General features: G+C 37.4%; 1 protein-coding gene across 4 annotated transcripts in view; it reads right to left on the reverse strand.

Annotated features, from left to right (window-relative positions):
• The window catches only part of SEC23A (SEC23 homolog A, COPII coat complex component), a 53,750-nt gene that overhangs the window by 9,118 nt on the left and 24,830 nt on the right, over positions 1-19,802 (reverse strand). For all 4 annotated transcript variants that reach the window (XM_023624320.2, XM_023624321.2, XM_001492344.6 and 1 more), the window contains exons 13-19: positions 18,654-18,760; positions 13,920-14,073; positions 8,565-8,642; positions 6,167-6,328; positions 3,897-3,983; positions 1,890-2,045; positions 114-179 (exon numbers count right to left, since the gene is read on the reverse strand). In XM_023624320.2, coding sequence (XP_023480088.1) covers positions 114-179; positions 1,890-2,045; positions 3,897-3,983; positions 6,167-6,328; positions 8,565-8,642; positions 13,920-14,073; positions 18,654-18,760 — 810 coding nt within the window. The remainder of the gene's footprint in view (positions 1-113; positions 180-1,889; positions 2,046-3,896; positions 3,984-6,166; positions 6,329-8,564; positions 8,643-13,919; positions 14,074-18,653; positions 18,761-19,802) is intronic.

Here is a 19,802-nt window from a genome sequence, read left to right on the forward strand (position 1 = left end):
CTTTTCCAACAGAAATTGTTACCAAATATGTAGGAAAAAATGTAGCTCTCACTAAAATGACAAACTATAAATACACAAAGAAATAATTTGCAAGACCTGCTATTTACACTTACCTGTCCCCAGGCATACATATTATTATGAGTCTGTGAAGGGTTCACTTTTGAAAGCAGGAAACGGGCCTTAAAAGCAAAGAAGAAATAACATTATCCATCAAAAATAGATTTAGTCAACATAAGCTGAACAAATACACTATGCCACCTAAAATCAATTTTATTTAATACGTTTTGGTAAAATTAATTTTATTAAAATGTAACTTTTAAAAAAATAAACTAAATTTTGAAATATGTAGGCCACTCTATGTTATAAATAACAAATTCATCCTCTTCTCCCCAATCCATACATTCATAACATTAATAACAAATAATAAATTGTTGAGCCCAAAACTCAGCATGTAAAAATTATGTGTGCAACAATTATGACAAGGTTAGCGTGAAATTTAAAACAGTTGGTCTGAAACATCATCAGAGGTTCGAAGTTCCAAAAAATGATAAAAATAAAAGCCACGAAAATCTATATATTCTGTTAGTTTAAACAATGACTCTCAAAGTTTTTTAAACTATAGCCCACTCTATGAGACAACTTACCCAACATTCTACCTATCTATCCACTACACCTTATCATCACGAAAATAACCAGACTAAAGGAGGAAAATAGCACTACACACGGGGAGAAATTAATGAGAACCAGTCATCAGTTATTTCATATTGGAAGAACACAGGGAGCCCTAGCTTCTGAAATTTAGTACCATACAAAATCTTTTCTACTCTGTAAGTAAACAGTTGAACACAAGAACGCTGGCTGTAGAGTCAGAAGACCTGGATTCCAATCAGCTCCTCCGTTGACTGTATTTCCTTGGCCACAAGTAACCTAAGACTCAGTTTTATTATCCGTAAAATGGAGATAACACTTGGACTGTTGTGAGGATCAAATGAGATAGGTGTGTAAAGTGCTAACAATCAGCTTTGCAAATTCTCAACACATGGTAGCTCCTATTATAAATAGAGCAAAACCCTAATAACAACTGCTATCATTTCTGACTAACAGCAACCGGTGTGTACGACCTACTTTGTAAGAGTGTGCCAGGCACGAGGGATACAGCAGTAAACACAGCACGGTCCAGGCCTTCAAGGAGCAAGTGAAACAAACTTACAACAACCTATAATTAATTTATTATAACTTGGATATGAATTACAAGAGTGAAGTAAAAACTGTTTCAAGAGTGTATCTTAAGGGGTCCTAACCTAGACTTCTGAAAGGCCCAAAAGGGCCTTGTGTATATATACATGTTTCTTATTTAACCTTCATAATTCTAAAAACCACAAAGCCTTTTTACAATACCATAATGCTTTCCTATTACATGACACTTTCTAGAAAGCTGGAAAAATAGAATGAGGAAAACAGAAAAAATTATGTTACCACAAACTTCATATTACTAAGACTTTATCAGTAAACAAATGACTTTAAGAGAAAAGCACACTAAGTTATTTCCCAAGCTGTTCATGTCTTCTTCCTTAACCGAAGCTGGCTTACCACCTTAATGCCGTCTTGGCTCTGTTACGAGAGCTGGGCTGGAGAAGGAAATGGGAGAAGCTGCCAGCTTTAGAAACTAGTCAATAACCTTATTGCTCTGATCTTAAAGCTAAGGCAAAAAGCACACCTTCCCTAGATACCTTCTCCCGCCCATCTCCTTCCTCCTTCACTTGCCTGGTGAAGCAGACTATTCAAATTAAACTCAGAAGGCCAGCAGGAATAACTCGAGCAAAACTAGCAACAAACACACGCGCATGTGTGTGCACACGCGCACACACACACACGCGCAGAGTCCTCACCTGGCTGCCCCCATGTTCAGTGTCGATGTATCTCGGCATTGGAAACCTGGAGTGAAGAATCTCCTGTGCGTCATCCACAGGGGCTTGCAGAAGGTGGCGGAAATTTTCATATTCTGGCATGTCCTGGTATCCTGACTTGCGCCACTGCGCTATGGTCTAATTTTAAAACAATTAAAGGAATTATTATTTTTAATTTCTTGCCTATCCAAAAATTTTAGCAGAAGATGTTTTTCAAAGTAAGTAATCTTCAGAAAATAAGAAAATTATAGAACATTATTCCATTTATCTCAACTTTTTAAGTTAAGAATACTAATTTCAGAATTCTTGAGTAAAAAGATGCAAAATTAGGATATTTCTTCTCCTTTAAAAAGAAAAAGAAAAAATAATTAAGCAAGGAAATTTTCAAAACACTATGCTTATCAATTAATGTTAGTTAAAAGCTATCTACCCAAGCTTATAATAAATGAAGGGAATTTTTGTTACAGAAGATTTCCCAGAGACTTCAAAATTAATGACCTACTATTATGAAGTCTTTACCAACGGAATTCCATTCTGGAAAGATATATAAACATAAAAACTTTAATAACAATATCAATAATATTATAAAGATAATATACCTGTAAAAGAGCATCTGAATCAATTCTTTTACTAAGGTAAATGGCTCTGAAAACCATGTAATTAAATTATCCAAAAATTTGAACCTGGCTTGGTTTCTAAGTTACCTGACTCAGTCAATGTATACTCTATATCACTTTATATCTCTGTATTTAATAGAGGAACAGCCATCTGCACTTCGAATTTCTCCTTTAAACACATTAATAAGCTATTTGAAGAAACGAACATTAGCAAAAAAAAAAAAAACTAGCTCTGTCATATTACAGGCATTATTCTTAAAAAGCAAAGGGCATTAGTAACTGGTATCAATTAAAAATAATAATCAATAAGTCTTTTTAAAGTCCTGGATAAAATACTTAAAGGATATTTTGAGGAACACCTTTACAATTAACAGTGTAAATCTAAAATCATTTCCAAATAAAATGATTGGAAAAATAAATATGCAAAGTTCCAGAATGCTAGACTACAAGCTTGAGTGTGGGGCTGAGAAGGAAGGACCTCCACACCTTTGGAAGCAGCCAGAGTCCAGGGCTTTCTCACGCGGAGGAAAAAGTGTTAACATCCGGCTGAATGAATAAATGCAGGAACAGAGTTCTGCTAAGCAGCTGGATTAAAGCTTAATGGCTACTCAAATATTCTGCTCTCTTCAATCATTTACCATTCCAATTAATTCAAGTTATAAATTTTAATTCACTTAGGCTTTAAATGAATTTTCAAGATCATGTGGAATTTTTTTTTTAAGTACTTCATGCGAAATACCTTTAAAATGATTACATGAAATAATGAAAATGAAAGCCAACCCACTGACAAAGGCTGACTCTTCTCAACATCTTCAGGTAAAACCCAAAAGTACAACATGCCAATGTGTACATCAATCCTGTTACTTTCACAACACTACGCTTTGTGTAAAATCCATGTGTCCGATCGCATGGGGACACACGGACTAGATAACCACAGATGAGTCAATTACAAATGAAGTCCAAAAACCTGTAGTAGGAAGAATCACATTTTTTACATATTTTATAAAAATAGAGGGGCAGGCCCGGTGGTGCAGTGGTTAAGTTCACACGTTCCGCTTCAGCGGCCCAGGATTCACAGGTTCAGATCCCGGGTGCAGACATGGCACTGCTTGGCAAGCCATGCTGTGGTAGGCGTCCCACATATAAAGTAGAGGAAGATGGGCATGGATGTTAGCTCAGGGCCAGTCTTCCTCAGCAAAAAGAGGAGGATTGGCAGCAGTTAGCTCAGGGTTAATCTTCCTCAAAAAAAAAAAAGAAATAAAAGTTTATCATAGAGGAAACACTAGCCATGTAGCAAAAGAGAAAAATGCTTCCATGAATAAAAAGATTTACTGCACCAACGTGCACAGCTTCAAATGCTGTGGAATCTCACCTCGCCATGATAGATCAAAATCTGGAAGAAGGTGTCCATGAGGAGAATGCGATCTGCAAGAATGCTGCTGCTATCAAGAAGAACCGGCTAACGCGAACAAGAAAGCAAGAAAGGAGGAAGAAGGCAAAATGGTTACTAGAAGACACAAAATAGGTCTTTCCAGAATCTGTTAATTTGAATTTTTTAAGTTTTAAATTTATATCACATTATTTAAAACCTCTTGCTATTATGAATTCTCACGGTATATTTCAATTTAATTTTCTGAGAAATCTCTAAACTGAGGTAGCAATTGAAAACCCAAGTCAAGGGGAAATCAAGGATGACTCCCAAGCCTGATGGTGGCACCACTGAATGAGGGGAAAAGCTTGGGAGAGCAAATCTGGAGCAGATAGAAAAGTAGGGACTATGAAATGAAAGGGAGTGGCCTGGCTACTCACATAAATTGGGGTATCTCATGCATGAAGAAGGAAATGAAAGCTATGGGATCACACACATCCCTCAGAGAGCGGGAAGACAGGGAAGCAGCCAGAGCTTGCGCCCTGACACATGCGAGCACTCGGGGCTCTGAAAGGCAGAGGCAGCAACAGCAGACTGAGAAGAACACGCAGGGAGGAGGAGGACAAGCAGCAGGCACTGAGGGGTCAGAGAAGCCCCTGGCACAGGTGTTCAAGGGGAGTCCTCACTAGGTAAACACCACTGAGAGTTCTGGCAAGACATAGGACGCTGGTGGCCTTGATAAGAGTTGTTTCCACTAAATGTTGGGGACAAGAGTCTGACGGATATAAGTTAAGATGAGAATGTGAGATGAGAAAGTATAGACAACAAATAACTTTTCTGAGTTTAGCTATGACCAGGACCAAAAAAAATAGAGTGGCAATTAGAGAAAAATGTGAGGTCCAGGGGTTTTTTGTTTGTTTTAACATGAGTGCTGTTAAAGTTTCTATGTTACGGAGAATGATCCTGCTGGAGAGAAAGTGATGATGCAGGAAACAAACAAGATTCTCCAAAAGCAAAGCCTTAAGAAAATGAAGCTAGGGGGCTGGCCCCATGGCCGAGTGGTTAAGTTCTCACGCTCCGCTGCAGGGGGCCCAGGGTTTCACTGGTTCGGATCCTGGGCGTGGACATGGCGCAGCTCATCAAGCCATGCTGAGGTGGCGTCCCACATGCCATAACTAGAGGGAGCCACAACAAAAAATATACAACTATGTACCGGGGGCTTTGGTGAGAAAAAGGAAAAAAAAATTAAAAAAAAAAAAAAAGAAAATGAAGCTAATGGGATTCACGGATTAAACGGAAAGGTTCGAACTTGACAGGAGCAGGCATGAGCAGTGGTAAGTCTCCAATTTTCTTCTAAACACTATTTTACATTTTCCAGATGTCTACAATTTACAGATATTACTACTCTGAAATAAGAATAAAAGTTATTTCTAAAACTTTCTTTCCTGATTCAAAGAACTACAAGACTAAATATATAGCTAACCAACACACTAAAAAATACGTTCACCAGAAAAGCAGAAACTCTGAGACAAATTACTAAAAAAAATGCAGTTAACAAAACAAAACATTTTACCCACTATTTTTTACACAACAGTGAATAAAGGCATCATGAGGGATCATTAACCAATAGATATTATAAAAAAGATTCTCTTTATACTGACCTTTCCCAAAGTACTATTTTCAAATATAGTCATGACACACTTTTAAGTGGTAAAACAGATCATTTTAAGTACAGAATGGAAAAATTGTTTATTTGATAATAGGTTAAAGTCAGCAGGACAGTTTGCCAGAAGTCTAAACGGATGACTTTATCCCTTTTTTAGTACACAACTTTATAATCCCCTGTATTTTATATTCAAAAAAGACTAGAGGAGAATGAGATTATATTAAAGCAAGAGGCTCTGCTCAAACACTAAACTCTGGAATAAGTTACAGGTTCTAGAATCACCACCACCTCTGGACACTGTTAAAGACATAAGAATCATAAGCCCTGGAAGATTTAATCAACCAAATGACTGGACAAAATTATCTTAAAAGTTTCTTCCCCTTCATTGTTTTACTATTTTTTTAAATAATTTCCTAGCATGGCTTGCATGGTATCTAGCATACAGTAAGCACTCATAAATATTTTTAAGTGAATATATGATTACCTTAACTATTCTTGAATTAAATTCCTCTATTTAGTAACTACATTTCAAGAAACGCTTAGCTGTTTTCACTTTTTTGATGGTACACATCACAGTAACAAACTAGCGTTTTCCTGCCCCGCTTACCTCTGGCGGCCCACTGAAAGAGTATGCATACAGGATAGGCTGGATCATGATGAGAGACTGCGTCAGATCTTGACGCATAAAATGGTGACGATAATACGAACTCTCATCAGGACTGTTGTTAAAAACTTGCAAGAAAGGAGATCTTCTTAAATGAAACATAAACTACAAGATAAAATGCGTGAGACAGCTTTTACTGATTTTAGTATTGCAACGATATCACAAAAGTTTACTACTATAAAAGTATTTGACAACTATTAAAACGATAAAACAAGTTATAATAACATACTAAACTGTGTTCCTCAGAAAGAACCTTATTCATGATATTTATCAGTTACTTGAAAATGTAATTCAACAACAACAAAAAAATTAAAGGAAAAGAGGTGACTCAAAAGGAAAGCAAGAAGAGTTCAGATCTAAGCTACTGAGAGGCTGACGCCAGGTGGCGCACTATCAGCGTTCCTCGTTGTTATTCCTCATCTCCTCAGCCACACTTCTGGGCTTTTTTATTTATCACTCATTACCACCACCAAAAGACTCCTTAGAAAAAATAAAAATAGGTTAAGAGATTGTCTACTTTTTGTATAGCTCCCAGAAATTGCACTGGGAAGGGTCTGCACTGGTTTTAGAAAACAGAACTTACATACACCCACTTGTTTCTTAATATTTAAGGTCTCCCTTATCTCTAAGAAACAGCCTCTAGACTTTGTTTCATTACTCTTTCTCCTCCATTTTCTCCCCTTCCACCCACTCCTCACATAAAAGAGATAAAAAAGGGGGAGAGTTAGGCCTGAACGAAGGACAGCTACACGGTCCTTTGATACAATCAATAGGATCAGCTCCTAGGACTCCCTCTGTCTTTCAGTCACTTCTCTCCACTTCCCTCAGCCATCAGGTCCAAGTGCCAACATGTTGCTCCGGCCTGGGATCACTCCATAGCTCTTCCCAAAACATGCCACTCTCTGAAACTCTCATTCCTTTACTCTTTTCGGGGATTCACAATACACTGAGAGGCGCTCTCATCCCGCACCACTTCAGCCAGTCCTGTTTATTCACAGGAATGCGTAATTGGTAAACCTGGGGTAAATATTTTGGAGATGAAGACCTCCCTTAAATCTAGTCTATGTCATCTTTTAGAAGATTACCTGGCTTTAATAATCCAAAGAAAAAAGCTTTTCTCGTTCCCCTGTTCTCTATTTCCAGAAAAGGGATAAGATGGGATGTCCAGATCTCTCAGAATCTAAAAGCCTAAAGAAGGGGTGGAGTGGGGAGAGGAGAGAAAGAGAGGAAAGTGTGGAGAATTTGGTCAAATACTTAGGCTAAGGCCCTCATTCCCTTTCCAATTAGTTTCTGCTATGAAGATGGGGCCTGAGAATTCCCAAAACAGAAAGGGTTTTGCCTGCCTTCAGACAAGCAGACTCCACCTTTTCCCAGTTCTCCAAAACCTCAGCAGAGGTAGGGAAGTCTCCTTCCATAAACGTGGAGTTTCTACGTGACAGACTAATAAAAGATTTCCCAAAAAAATAAAAGTAGCTCTGAAAAGAAAGTTGAAGCTTTAAAGTTTTCATGGGCAAAAATTAGAATTTCCACATCTCAATATTAATCATCTTTCCAGTCTGAGCAAAAATGCCATCTCTTCTATAAAGATATATCAAACCATCCATTTGGAAGGATTCCTTCAAGTTTTCTTTGAAGTTTGTCAGTCTCTCACAGCATTTTCACATTCTGTTCTCTCTTGTTCATGTCTATTTCACATCTCACCTTTCAAACTGAAAGCTCCTTGACAGTGGGATCCACGTCAGTCACCCTTATTCTCCTAAAGTTCCCTGCACACAGTACTTAGTTGAATAATGATATCTCTATTATTCATTATATAAACATCCTAGCCTTATTAAAACATCAAAATAACACAGAGGGATAGATTTCACTGCCCAAGTGAAAAAGATTCTGAAAGATAAATCAAATGAGCTTCTTTTCTATTCATCTGGTATGTCCCCATAAAACTGTTCTCAGGAGATGATACCACGCAAAGACTAGCTGATCGGTGACATTACTTCAGATGAAGCTCTTCCAGTACCACTGTCATTAGATCCCTTACATCAAATGGAAAGCTAGCCCACCCTCCACCTACATCTACTCCACCACGGTAGGGCTCCAGTGTAAATTTCTCTTCCCCACAAATAAATGACTATTTGCAAGGCCAACATAAAAATACGATATACTTTTCGCTGACTACTCACAGTACACTATTAATTTCTTAGCTATTCCAAAACTTATCTAACCACAAGAATAACCCAGTACAATAGGCTCTCTAACATGAGTGATAAAAGACAATGGGAAAAGTGACACCCAATGGTACTATCAACACTAAGAAAGGAACAGAGACCTTTTATCTACTCACCTGTGGATAAAGGGAGAAAGTTTCTGAAAATCTGAAGGAACTTGGATCATCTTTGTGATACTCTCCAAATTTCTGACACTAAATAAAATAAAATGTGTTAGTAACATATTTCCTGTCATGGAGCTAAATGTGTTGCCTAGACATATTCTATTTTTAAAAAGTTATTACCCTTTAGGAGACAGATACTTGATACAGGATAAAATTGGAATATTACTTACAGACTTACCAAGAGACTGATTACAATCAAACAAACAAACACATCTGAAGCAAGTTTCAGATGCAAATAAAATGTTGCTGCAATACAATAACAACTTCTTAAACTAAGTGTCTCTGATAGGCCTTCAATAATGACAAAAGAGCTCAACACCTGTCTTCTAAGACTCTACCTAAAAAAAAGACAACAGCCAACTGACAGAAAGACGCACTATCAAAATATCACAGTGGCTACAAAAGCAAAGTTGCTGGGATAAACTTTGGCATCCCAGAAACAACACCAAAAAGGAAGAGCTGAGGAAAAGAAAATCAGAGACCAACAGGCAGACCAGTGAAGAAAGAAACACAGAGGCAGAACTGAGAAGGGAAAAAGGAAAGGCAAGAAGCAGTCAGCCCTCCACGACAAGGAGACCCAAGGCATCCAGAAACTGAGCTAATCCCCACAAGAGAGTGCTCAGCACAATAACCGACACCAAGCACTCAGGAAATGGCAGCTCATCCCTCCTTCTCGAGCAAAGTCTCTGCCCTGAAAAGTTGTTACAGTACTTGTGCAACCGGTCTATTTACTGGCAATGTTCATCACAGTAGTTGCAAATGATCAAGAGCAAAAATAACAAGCAAAAACTAACAAAGGGTTCACTGCTACAAGCAGCGCAGGACTTCTGCTGCCTGCAATGTCCAACTATATTATTTGTGCATTTATCTCTGCCTTATAGAGAACATAAAAAAGCATAATTGGTTTGATCATATCTGTTGCTTTCAACAGAAACAATTTCAGAACCCCAGTTATCCAAAGAACAGAAAAGCTATAGTTGTAGAGCTAATCCTCAGAAAACAGACCTGGGTATCTGGCAATAAGAGTTTGGCCATCTTTAACGCCCCCTAATTATACTTCACTGACGAAATTTACAGATTAAGATAATCATCTTCTCTGTCCTGTATGACAGCACTAACTATATGTGGCAATTTAAATTAATTAAAAGTAAATAAAAATCCAGTTCCTCAGTTGCACTAGCCATATTTCAAGTGCTCAACAGCCACCTGTGGGTAGCAGTTCCATAATGGACACATAATAGGCACTTCCACCACTGCAGAAAGTTCTGGACAGTGCTGATCTAGAATATCAAATACATTGAAAAGGTTTTGTGAAAAAGCCAGTGTGTCACAAATTTTCCATAACTATCGATCACATTATATTAAATATACACATTTTAAATTGTGTCTAGAATTCTGTTAAAATAGGGGCCAGCCCTGTGGCCAAGCAGTTATGTTCCCATGCTCCACTTTGGCGGCCCGGGGTTTTTCTTTAATGGCTGCTGCTTTTGGTTTCATGTTAAAAAATCCTTCTGCATCCAAAGGTTAAATATATATTAACTTATTTTTTTACATAGTCTCTACTTTACCACAGACAACAATATAAAATTTGAATAATACATACCTATACAAATTTCTAATCTTCGGGTTACTTCTTTAAAAACTTCTGAACCCTTAACAAATTCCCTAGCATTAAATAATTAATCATGAGGAGTAGTCTTTATTTACAACTCAAGCAAAATACTAATAGAGATGAGAAAAAGACTGAAGCATAAAGGAAATACAGCAAAGATCCACTGTCTGAGTTACTCAGAAGTAACAGGATTGGGCAGATAAAGTAATAGTAATGCATTTTTCTTGAGGAAAACAAGAAGGCTAGCCCTGTCTTTAATTCAGTCACTATTGATGCATCAAGGCAGGCACAGAAAAGGGCTCCAAGGGTCAAAGCCTAACCTCTGTAAGAAAACGTAATGACAAAAGGGGTCACCTTTAAAAACAGCATAACTAAGGTGCTTGGTCCCATTTGGGTCAGCGAGAAAAAACATGGCTGGGGTAAAATTTGCAAGGAAGGGCCCAAGAGTCTTAAACAAGAGAGATTCTTGGGCTGCATCTCGTCAGATGAAGTGTCTATCCACCATGGCTGGCAGCACAGCTAAAGGGAGGATACAATTAGTGCTTAGTGAGTAAATCAAAGGTCATGAAGCTGGACACAAGAAGGACCCAAACAAGAGACTGAGAACAGAGGAGGCAAACCATGTGTTGATCCCAGTATCTTAAGTGATTCTGACCAAGGGGAGCAAGGGCTTATATTAAATGTGGTACCAGCACCGGTTTAGCCATACAATGCCCATCATCTGCAAAAGAGGTTTTAAAAAGTTGTTTATTTTTAATTAAAACTACTCTGAGTCATCAAGAAAAAAGAAAAGAATTATAGTCACTACGCCAAACTGAGGCAAAGTAGTTTGTTAGTATAATTTTATAGGTTTTTCATTAGGAAAAAATTAAGAAAAGTGTAGTACCTTAAAGGTATTAACCCATTCTCTATTTGTGTTGCTATCATCCTTAGAGATGAAGATTCAGCAGGGCAGAATCAGTACAAAAAATGAGGCTACATGGGGCCAGCCCGGTGGCACAGTGGTTAAGTGCACACATTCTGCTTCTCGGCAGCCCAGGGTTCACCAGTTCGGATCCCAGGTGCAGACATGGCACCGCTTGGCAAGCCATGCTGTGGTAGGCGTCCCACATATAAAGTGGAGGAAGGTGGGCATGGATGTTAGCTCAGGGCCAGTCTTCCTCAGCAAAAAGAGGAGGATTGGCAGCAGTTAGCTCAGGGCTAATCTTCCTCAAAAAAAAAAAAAATGAGGCTACACTCTATTAGCTACTCAGAATAGCTTCTGTCACTGAAGTTCATTTGTCATCACCTAAAGCTTCCCTTCAATTATACACTAATTTGATCCAATCAATTAAAGAATAGAATGTAAAAGATCACAGTCTCACCACTTTTACTATATAGGAGGGGTCCTCAGTCACTAGGGGTTCTATAAGAGACTGACTTTTTAAAAACTGTCTTTTGAACTCTGCACACCATAGGACGCCAGCCTCAGTGATGCACAGTTTGCAGCTTCGTCAGTCCCATGCGGCAGTATGCAGTAGGACTACGTTCATTTGGATAACTGCATTCTCAGTTTTTGACACACGATAAGGGAGACCACAGATAACTGGTGAAAACTGTTTTGCACAGAAAGCAGGCCAGTAGTCTGATGACATCAGCCTCTCCTTCCCAAACTACATCCGCCCGCCAACTTCCTCTTACACAGTTGCCAACTGACTTATGGGAACACACAAGCTATACTGGTGTGAGAGAAGGTCAGAGTAAAATGCCCATCATCCCACGACCCACCTGTCCTCTAGCCTCAACAGTTGTGCTGCTGCTGTAAATGTCACAAACTGCGAAATGTATAGATTAGAAGTGAATTATATTGTGAGGTTTTATAATTTTGGACTTTTTTGCAACTGTCTCATTTAGTTATTTACAAGGCCATTCTGTTTCATATTTTATTAGTGTTTGTGTTTTACAAGCATGTCAAATGATGTGGCAATTTTTGAAGGTGAGGTCTGAGATAAGAGAGAAAGATTCCAGACATAAACCTACAGAGAATTCTGAAGAATTACAATCTTCTGAGTCATTTCACTACACTCATGCAACAACAGACAGAAAAAGTCCATCTTTACAATGAAAGCTACTTATCAGTGGATTTTACATGGGCTGATAACCCAAGTTATAGTGTTCAATTTTGTGTCATATGTGATAACCTCCAAATGCAGTAACAGCTCCAGAAATATGGAAAAAGCACTTTACTACAAATCACAGCCAGCTGACAAATAAAGGTGCTGATTATGTCAAACAGCTTTTAGAATCTCAAAACAATAAAGCATTTGTTAAAACAAAGTCACATTCAGTGAATGGCTCAGGAAGCAAGCTAGCTCAAAGCACAACTTATTACCCAGAAAAGGAAAATTACAGAGTTGGAGAGAACCTAATAATGCCAACATGTAAAGTTACAATAAGCGAAATGCTAGGACATGATGATGCAGTCTGAGTAATTAAAAAGCTTCCACTTAAAAACAATATAGTAAGTGACCACACTGATGACATATCGCATGATACTGAAGAGGTTTGCGTAATTAGTCAAAAGTAACAGCTTCTTATTCAAGTTGATGAATCAACAAATTTCACCAATGTCATGTCAAACTGCTAAAGGATAGTGAAATTCAAGAAAACTGTTCTGCTGCCCTAAACAGGAAAAGGTCAAAATACATTTAGTGTTTTAACTTCCTATCTGGAAATAAAAGCTCCATCTTGGAGGAACCGTGTTGGCATTTGTACTGAGGGGGTCAAACCAATGGCTGACTCTGAGAAGTTTTATGTCTCTTGTTAAAAGCAGACGTGCTGACGTTGTCATAACACTGCTTTCTTCAGAGAGAGGTGCTAGTGACAAAATACTCTTGGAGATGAAATGAAAAAAAAGTTCCAGATGCTGCTACAAAAATGGCTAACTTTATTAAACAAAGACTAGCTCACTCAAGAATATTTTAAAAACTACACAAAAATCTAGACAAAGAGCACAGAAACCTGTTACAAATAGAAATCTGATAGCTTAGCAGAGAGAGCTCTCAAGAAGGTATTGAGCTGAAGGGTGAACTGAAGAAGTACTTCCAAAGAAATAATAGACTAGTTTACTGAGTAAAAGTGGAGCATGAAGAACAGAACTTAATTAAGCACTCCAGGCCAGAATGTAAGTAATGGGTTCCTAACATGTTAAAAACCCAAGTAAATCATCATTATCAACAACTTTACTAACACACACTTTGGTAATCCAGATCCAGATAATCAAGACTTGTCTCTATTTTTGTACGCTAATATGCATAATTTTTATATCCCAATTAATTTGTCTTAAAAATTTCCATTTAAATGAAAATAGAAAACTAAAACCATCGCAATGAAGAAAAATATGCAAAAAAGCAGTAAAAAGTTACAAAACTGGATTAAATTTGGAACTAATTTGATATGAGCCCCCAAAACAGAAAAATAATAGGTTACAATAATTGTTACTCTTCTATTTTACGGGAAAAAGGCATTTTAGCTTACTGGAAGAGATAAACGAATTCTACTGTTCATTACTATGCCTTTCTCTGCAATTTGAATAGGAGTCCCTCACACAGTCTTTCAGTTACATTGTAAGGTTCTGTGAAAGAGATTATCAGCAACAAATACTTACTACAAATAAAAGCATAGGGATTTAGAAAAGCATGATGTTTACGTCTTACCAGTCGAATGAGCTGTCTGTCTAGCCATCTAAGCACATCCGGCCCTTCCTCTGTCTCGGCTCTATATATTGCCAGCCGGGCCATAAGAATGGCAGCTGCCTCCTGGTCAAAAGACGCAGCAATGTTTTGGATTTGAGTTTGAGCATCTGCCCAGCTTAAGACAAGAAAGCACAGAAATGCTGCTGAATTATAACATTCACAATATCATAGTTGGCTATCACACAGATTTAAGTTAATAAGATACAGAAAATTACTTCAATATTTCAAAATTCCAATAGTACCTAGAAAAAAGAGCATTTAAAAAAAATCATTAACAGCGGTTTCAGTATAGCATTCATTGTTTCTCAGAAAAATAGATCCAAACCTAATAAATACTCTAAAGTAACTGTAAAGGCAGATCTCCAAATGCATTCCTCAAAACATTAAGATTTTTACAACTAGGGCTGGCACACGGCCAAGTGATTAACTTCGCACGCTCCACTTTGGCGGCCCAGGGTTTTGCCGGTTCGGATCCTGGGCGTGGACATGGCACCGCTCATGAGGCCATGCTGAGGTGGCATCCCACATGCCACAGCTAGAGGCATTCACAACTAGAATATACAACCAGGTACTGGGGAGGGGGCCTTGAGAAGAAGAAAACAAAAGAAAAGAAAATGAAGATTGCCAACAGACGTTAGCTCGGGTGCCAATCTTTAAAAGAAAATTTTAAAACAAGGTGTTTTTTTTCTGCTTTTTCTCCCCAATCCCCCCAGTACATAGTTGCACATTTTAGTTGTGAGTCCTAGTTGTGGCATGTGGGACGCCGCCTCAGCATGGCCTCATGAGCGGTGCCATGTCCGCGCCCAAGATCCAAACCAGCCAAACCCTGGGCTGCCAAAGCAGAGCATGCGAACTTAACCACTCGGCCAGGGGCCCAGCCCCTAAAAGAGATTGTTACAAGTAAAAAGAATAGCATAGGTGTCTGTGCATTTGCACACAGACACGCAAGTTTCTACATCTGACTTTAAAAACTTATTTCTTCAATTTCGTAAAAGCAGAAATATGGAAATACAAAGTAAAGATTTTTCTCCCAGCCTAAGTAATTCTCATTTACTAAACTGGAAAATAAATATCAGAATTTTTTTTCTAATTGGCCTTTATTTCAATTATTAGCGATAATTAAAATTACTATGTATTTTTTTTCTCTCCATGTTAATGCACTGACTAAAAGCAACTTACTAAGTGAAAATTTTAGTCTAAGGATTACAATTTGATATTATGTATAAAATAGCAGTAACCTATCAAATTCACATGTTCTATAAATCCAATCCACTCAAACTGATCCTGGGGAGACTCAGCAATAGTTTTTACTTGTTTGTTTAATATTTCATAGACAGAGTTTTGTAATACTTCAGATGACTGACAACTGTGAATCATCTCAGGCTAGTGAAATAGCAAGAGGCAGTAAAGAATGAGAATGGGTAAAAGAATAAGAATCAGTAATTTGGAAAGTTATTTTTAAGGCAATTTAAACAGTGATTATACTAATAGTTTAGTTTATTTTCTAATTTTTTAATTAAAAAAAATCACAGAACTAAAAACAAACGTTTACATCAGTATTTTCCCAACTTGGATGATCATGATATCCACCTGCTTCAAACTGAAACATAAAGGTGACATTGTTCTTCTGAAAATATAATGGTTCAATAGTGAAAATACATTAGCAAGTAAGCACATGCAAATTTACTAATTAAAACTTACTTAGCCATAAACTAAAAATTATGCTCTTAAAGTCAAGTTTAAAGGGCTTGCTCACATTGTAAAACCTGCCTTCTGCATTTCCAAAACCCCCTCACTCTGATTCTTACATGTAGTTTCAAATCAAACTTTCCAGATCAAAGTTATTTTCTATAAGAAAAATAGGGTAACTCTGGACTGTATCTCAGGACCCTGAGTCCTTTATTTTCACAAGTCTTATTCACTTAACAAATACACTGGCCTAGGCCCCTAACATCATATTCCCAATAAATAAAGAAAAAAACCAAGTCCTGACTACTGAAAACGGTCAGGATAAGTTAACTGAAAAGATGGGCACTTTGGTGAGACACAGTGATATAAATGGCACCATAACACACATAATATACCTCTACAAATAGCCTCACAAATTCTGTGCAGACTGAAAATATATAAATCCATAAAACTCACAAGAAAGCTCCCTTTCTCTTGAAACACCAACCTTTTTCTTAAAGATTGGCACCTGAGCTAACTGTTGCCAATCTTTTTTTTTCTCCTGCTTCTTTTCTCCCCAGATCCCCCCAGTACATAGTTGTATATTTCAGTTGTGGGTCTTTCCAGTTGTAGCATGTGGGACGCCACCTCAGCATGGCCTCACGAGTGGTGCCATGTCCGCGCCCAGGATCCGAATTGGCAAAACCCTGGGCCACGGAAGCGGAGTGCACAAACTTAACCACTCGGCCTTGGGGCCAGCCCCAAGACTAATCTAACTTTTTTAAACTTTCCATTTTAAGAATATTTAAAACATAAAAGCTATGAGAATAAATTCCTATATACCCATCACCTAGATTTACCAATTATTGGCATTTTAACATACCTGCTTTATCATTCTCTTTTCCTTCATACACACACACTTTTCCTTTTGCCAAACTTTTCAAGAGTAAGTTAGAGATATTATGACCCTCTCACCTAAATACTTTAGTGTATCTCCTAAGATCAAGAAAATTCTCTTAATAGCCCCAATTAATTACCAGATTCATGAAATTAAACACTGACAAAACATTATCCTATATATAGGCCATATTCAAATTCCCCCAATTGTCTCAACAAGGTCCTCTATAGCAAAATGTTTCCTGACATAGCATCTTATCCAGGATCCCTTATTGGCTTTAGTTGTAATGTCTCTTTAGTCTCCTTTAATCTGGACTGATTACTAACACTTTCTTTGCCTTCCAAGACATTTTTGAAGAGTCTAAGCCAATGGCTTTGTAAAATATCCCTCAATTTGGAACGTCCAGTTGTTTCCTTAAGCAAATGTTCTGAATGCCCAATTTAAGTAGCGTGTGTGCACGTGTGTGTGCTGAGGGGCCATAAATAAATTGACGTTTGCCAAGAGTCAATACTTCCAAGTTCCTAATCTGACATCTGAACAAATCTAAGTGAATGCTCAGTTGGCATTTTTTCTTCAAATGAATAATGTATTCCCTTGACGTTAGTCCAGGATTAAAATCAAATTAAAATTAAAGTCAAAGCAGGGTAACAGAGCAGGACAACAAATCTCTCCACAAACAAACCTCTGCTAAGTAACAGACCATCCAACACGAACACTCAGTTCAAACGTTAGGCTCCTGTCTATCACTCACCAAAATAGTCTCAGGGCTTTCAGGAGTGAAGCTCGAGCTCAAATACAGTTCAATAAAACGGGAGCTACAGATGCCCGCAGTGTCCATTTTCTAGGCCATGCCTAAATCAGGTGAATTTATACTGATCAACACTTTCCCTATCCAGACAATCAAGTCTAAGACAAACAGAAATGGACCAAGATTCACTTCTAGACTCACCTCATCTAAGAATCCATCCTAACTTCAACCCAAAATTACCTTCCCCTTGTTTTATGCATCACAAATACTTACAGAAGAGTATCAATGTAACTGACATAATTTATTCTTACTAAAATAGAGGTGCTGAGTTCAGTTCAACTTGTCCCCTCCACAAATGCTGTGCAAAAAACACATGAGCACATACCTGCCTTATTGAGAGAATCCACCATATTGACATATGACAGGAACAACGCGTGTGTTGTGCCTAATTATTCCCTTTTGAGAACTGTAACTACATCAACAAATATAGTACTTGACTGTTACATAAAATAATACCCTGTAATTAAGTCTCTGTTGCTTTACCTTTTGTGGTCTCGGCTAGTGCTAGCCAAAGTGTGGTAAGCGAACCCAGTGCCGGTTCGCCACAAGGTAAGAACAGAAACTGAGAATAAATGTTCAGAAACTTCTGAGCAATTTAACAAAATAATTTTATGTCTGTTGAATCTAATAATAAAAATAGGAACTTGTATTTTGAATGGTTTTTTAAAATTTCATTTTCCTGGAAATTCATTTTTATTATATTTAGTAAAAATATTTGTCTCCAAAGGATTGGGGGACGGGGGAGACAAGTGGCCTTCAGCAGACAGTCTGAGGACTGGTCTATCCCACATCACCATACAGCAGACCAAGTATACTCAAGTCTTTTGCAGTCTACATCCTCCCCCTAAAGTACCTAGTCCACAAAGCAGACCCTGAATAAAGGTTTGATAAATGAATTAAATGACTAATAACACTCGAAAAAACATATAATGATAAAAGTAGCTAAGAATTTTATCAATTGAAAAGTAATGCTATTAATTATTGTGCTGTATTATTATTATATATGTATATATAATGGATCACATAAACATTATTATTGCCTACTCCAAGATAATGTTTATTAGTTTTTCTCCTCTTCTCAGGGGAATAAGGTAAATAAAAGAATAATTTAAAGAATGTGTTTTAGAAACAGTTGTGTTTAATTGCTTTAGCATTTTTAATAATGACTATTTTAGCAATTAAGCTGTGTTAGAAATAAAACGCTACTAGTCACACATTCATTTTCTAGTCATGAATGTCACTCAAAATAGGAACCCAGTCTGGGAGCACGACCCAGAAGAGTTTTGACACGCAAATTAAATCTCTAATAAATACGACTTACTTCCTAGCGATGGTGGTCACGCGGATACGTCTCTGCCCACTTGAATGCTGATACTGAGTCACAAACTGGATTGCGCCACGCCCTCCTTGAGGAATTGGAGCATTATGCTGTGTAACAATAAGAGTAAAAACTAAGCAAAACCTATCACATTGTTTTCATGTAGTCACTGACTGGACATGTTAGCAATAATAAAATTCATTCTAAAATTGATTAGAAGATGCTTGATTCTAGGGCATACAAAACAGTTGTGATTTGCCACATAAAAGAGAAGTGGATTTGGGAGAGCAGTAAAAATAAGAGGAGTGAGTCCAGCTAGGAAATCAATTTCAAGTAATATATAATTTAGCGGGGCATGAAAGAACAAAATGAAAAAAGTGTTAAGAAATTAACAGATAAGGAAAGGCCTAAGTGAGATAATTTTGCCTAACCATAATTGGATAAAGAGAATTTGAGCTAAATCCTCCTCCCCAGGTATGTAAGACAAAAATAAAACTTTTAGGAGGATAATCACATGATGAATAGAAAATCAAAAGAAGACTATTCATGAGAAGAGATCAATAGTAGTATGAAATGAGGATCCTTAGAAAGAAATAGCAAGCGGTCACAGAGAAACTTTCTTCATGCCCTTTGACAACAGACATTTTTGCTCTGTTTTTTTTGGTCAATAAGAGCCACCATCTTTATCACAAAATTAATGGTTAAAAAAAAAAATCCCTGCATCTGTCTTATGAAGGCTATTAAAACTGTCATTTATTTTTTGCCTAATATACATTGCCATGTAAGTCAGTAATTTATATATCATTCTTTAACATATCTTCCTCCTGTAGCAGAAACTAACATCTTTCCAAACATTGGAATCTTTACCTTCCTATCTTTTTCTATGGATTTTGACATATTATACTTCCTTGTAGGTAGACTCATGTATCATTATATATCTTGTGACAACTAGGAGGAGCAAAACACCTAATAACAAAAATGCAGAGCCAAAGCAGAATTTAAGATTTTATTTACGCTTCAATTTTATATTTTAAAAAAAGAGAAAACTGAGAGTAAAATTGGGTTGCCCAAGGTTCGGCATTTGCAGGTTTCCCTGACATCTCTTTTACAATATATCCTCTCACCAAGGAATTTAGCCTTGAGAAACAGAAA

Source organism: Equus caballus, chromosome 1, assembly GCF_041296265.1.
Source record: "Equus caballus isolate H_3958 breed thoroughbred chromosome 1, TB-T2T, whole genome shotgun sequence".
Taxonomy (NCBI): Eukaryota; Metazoa; Chordata; class Mammalia; order Perissodactyla; family Equidae; genus Equus; species Equus caballus.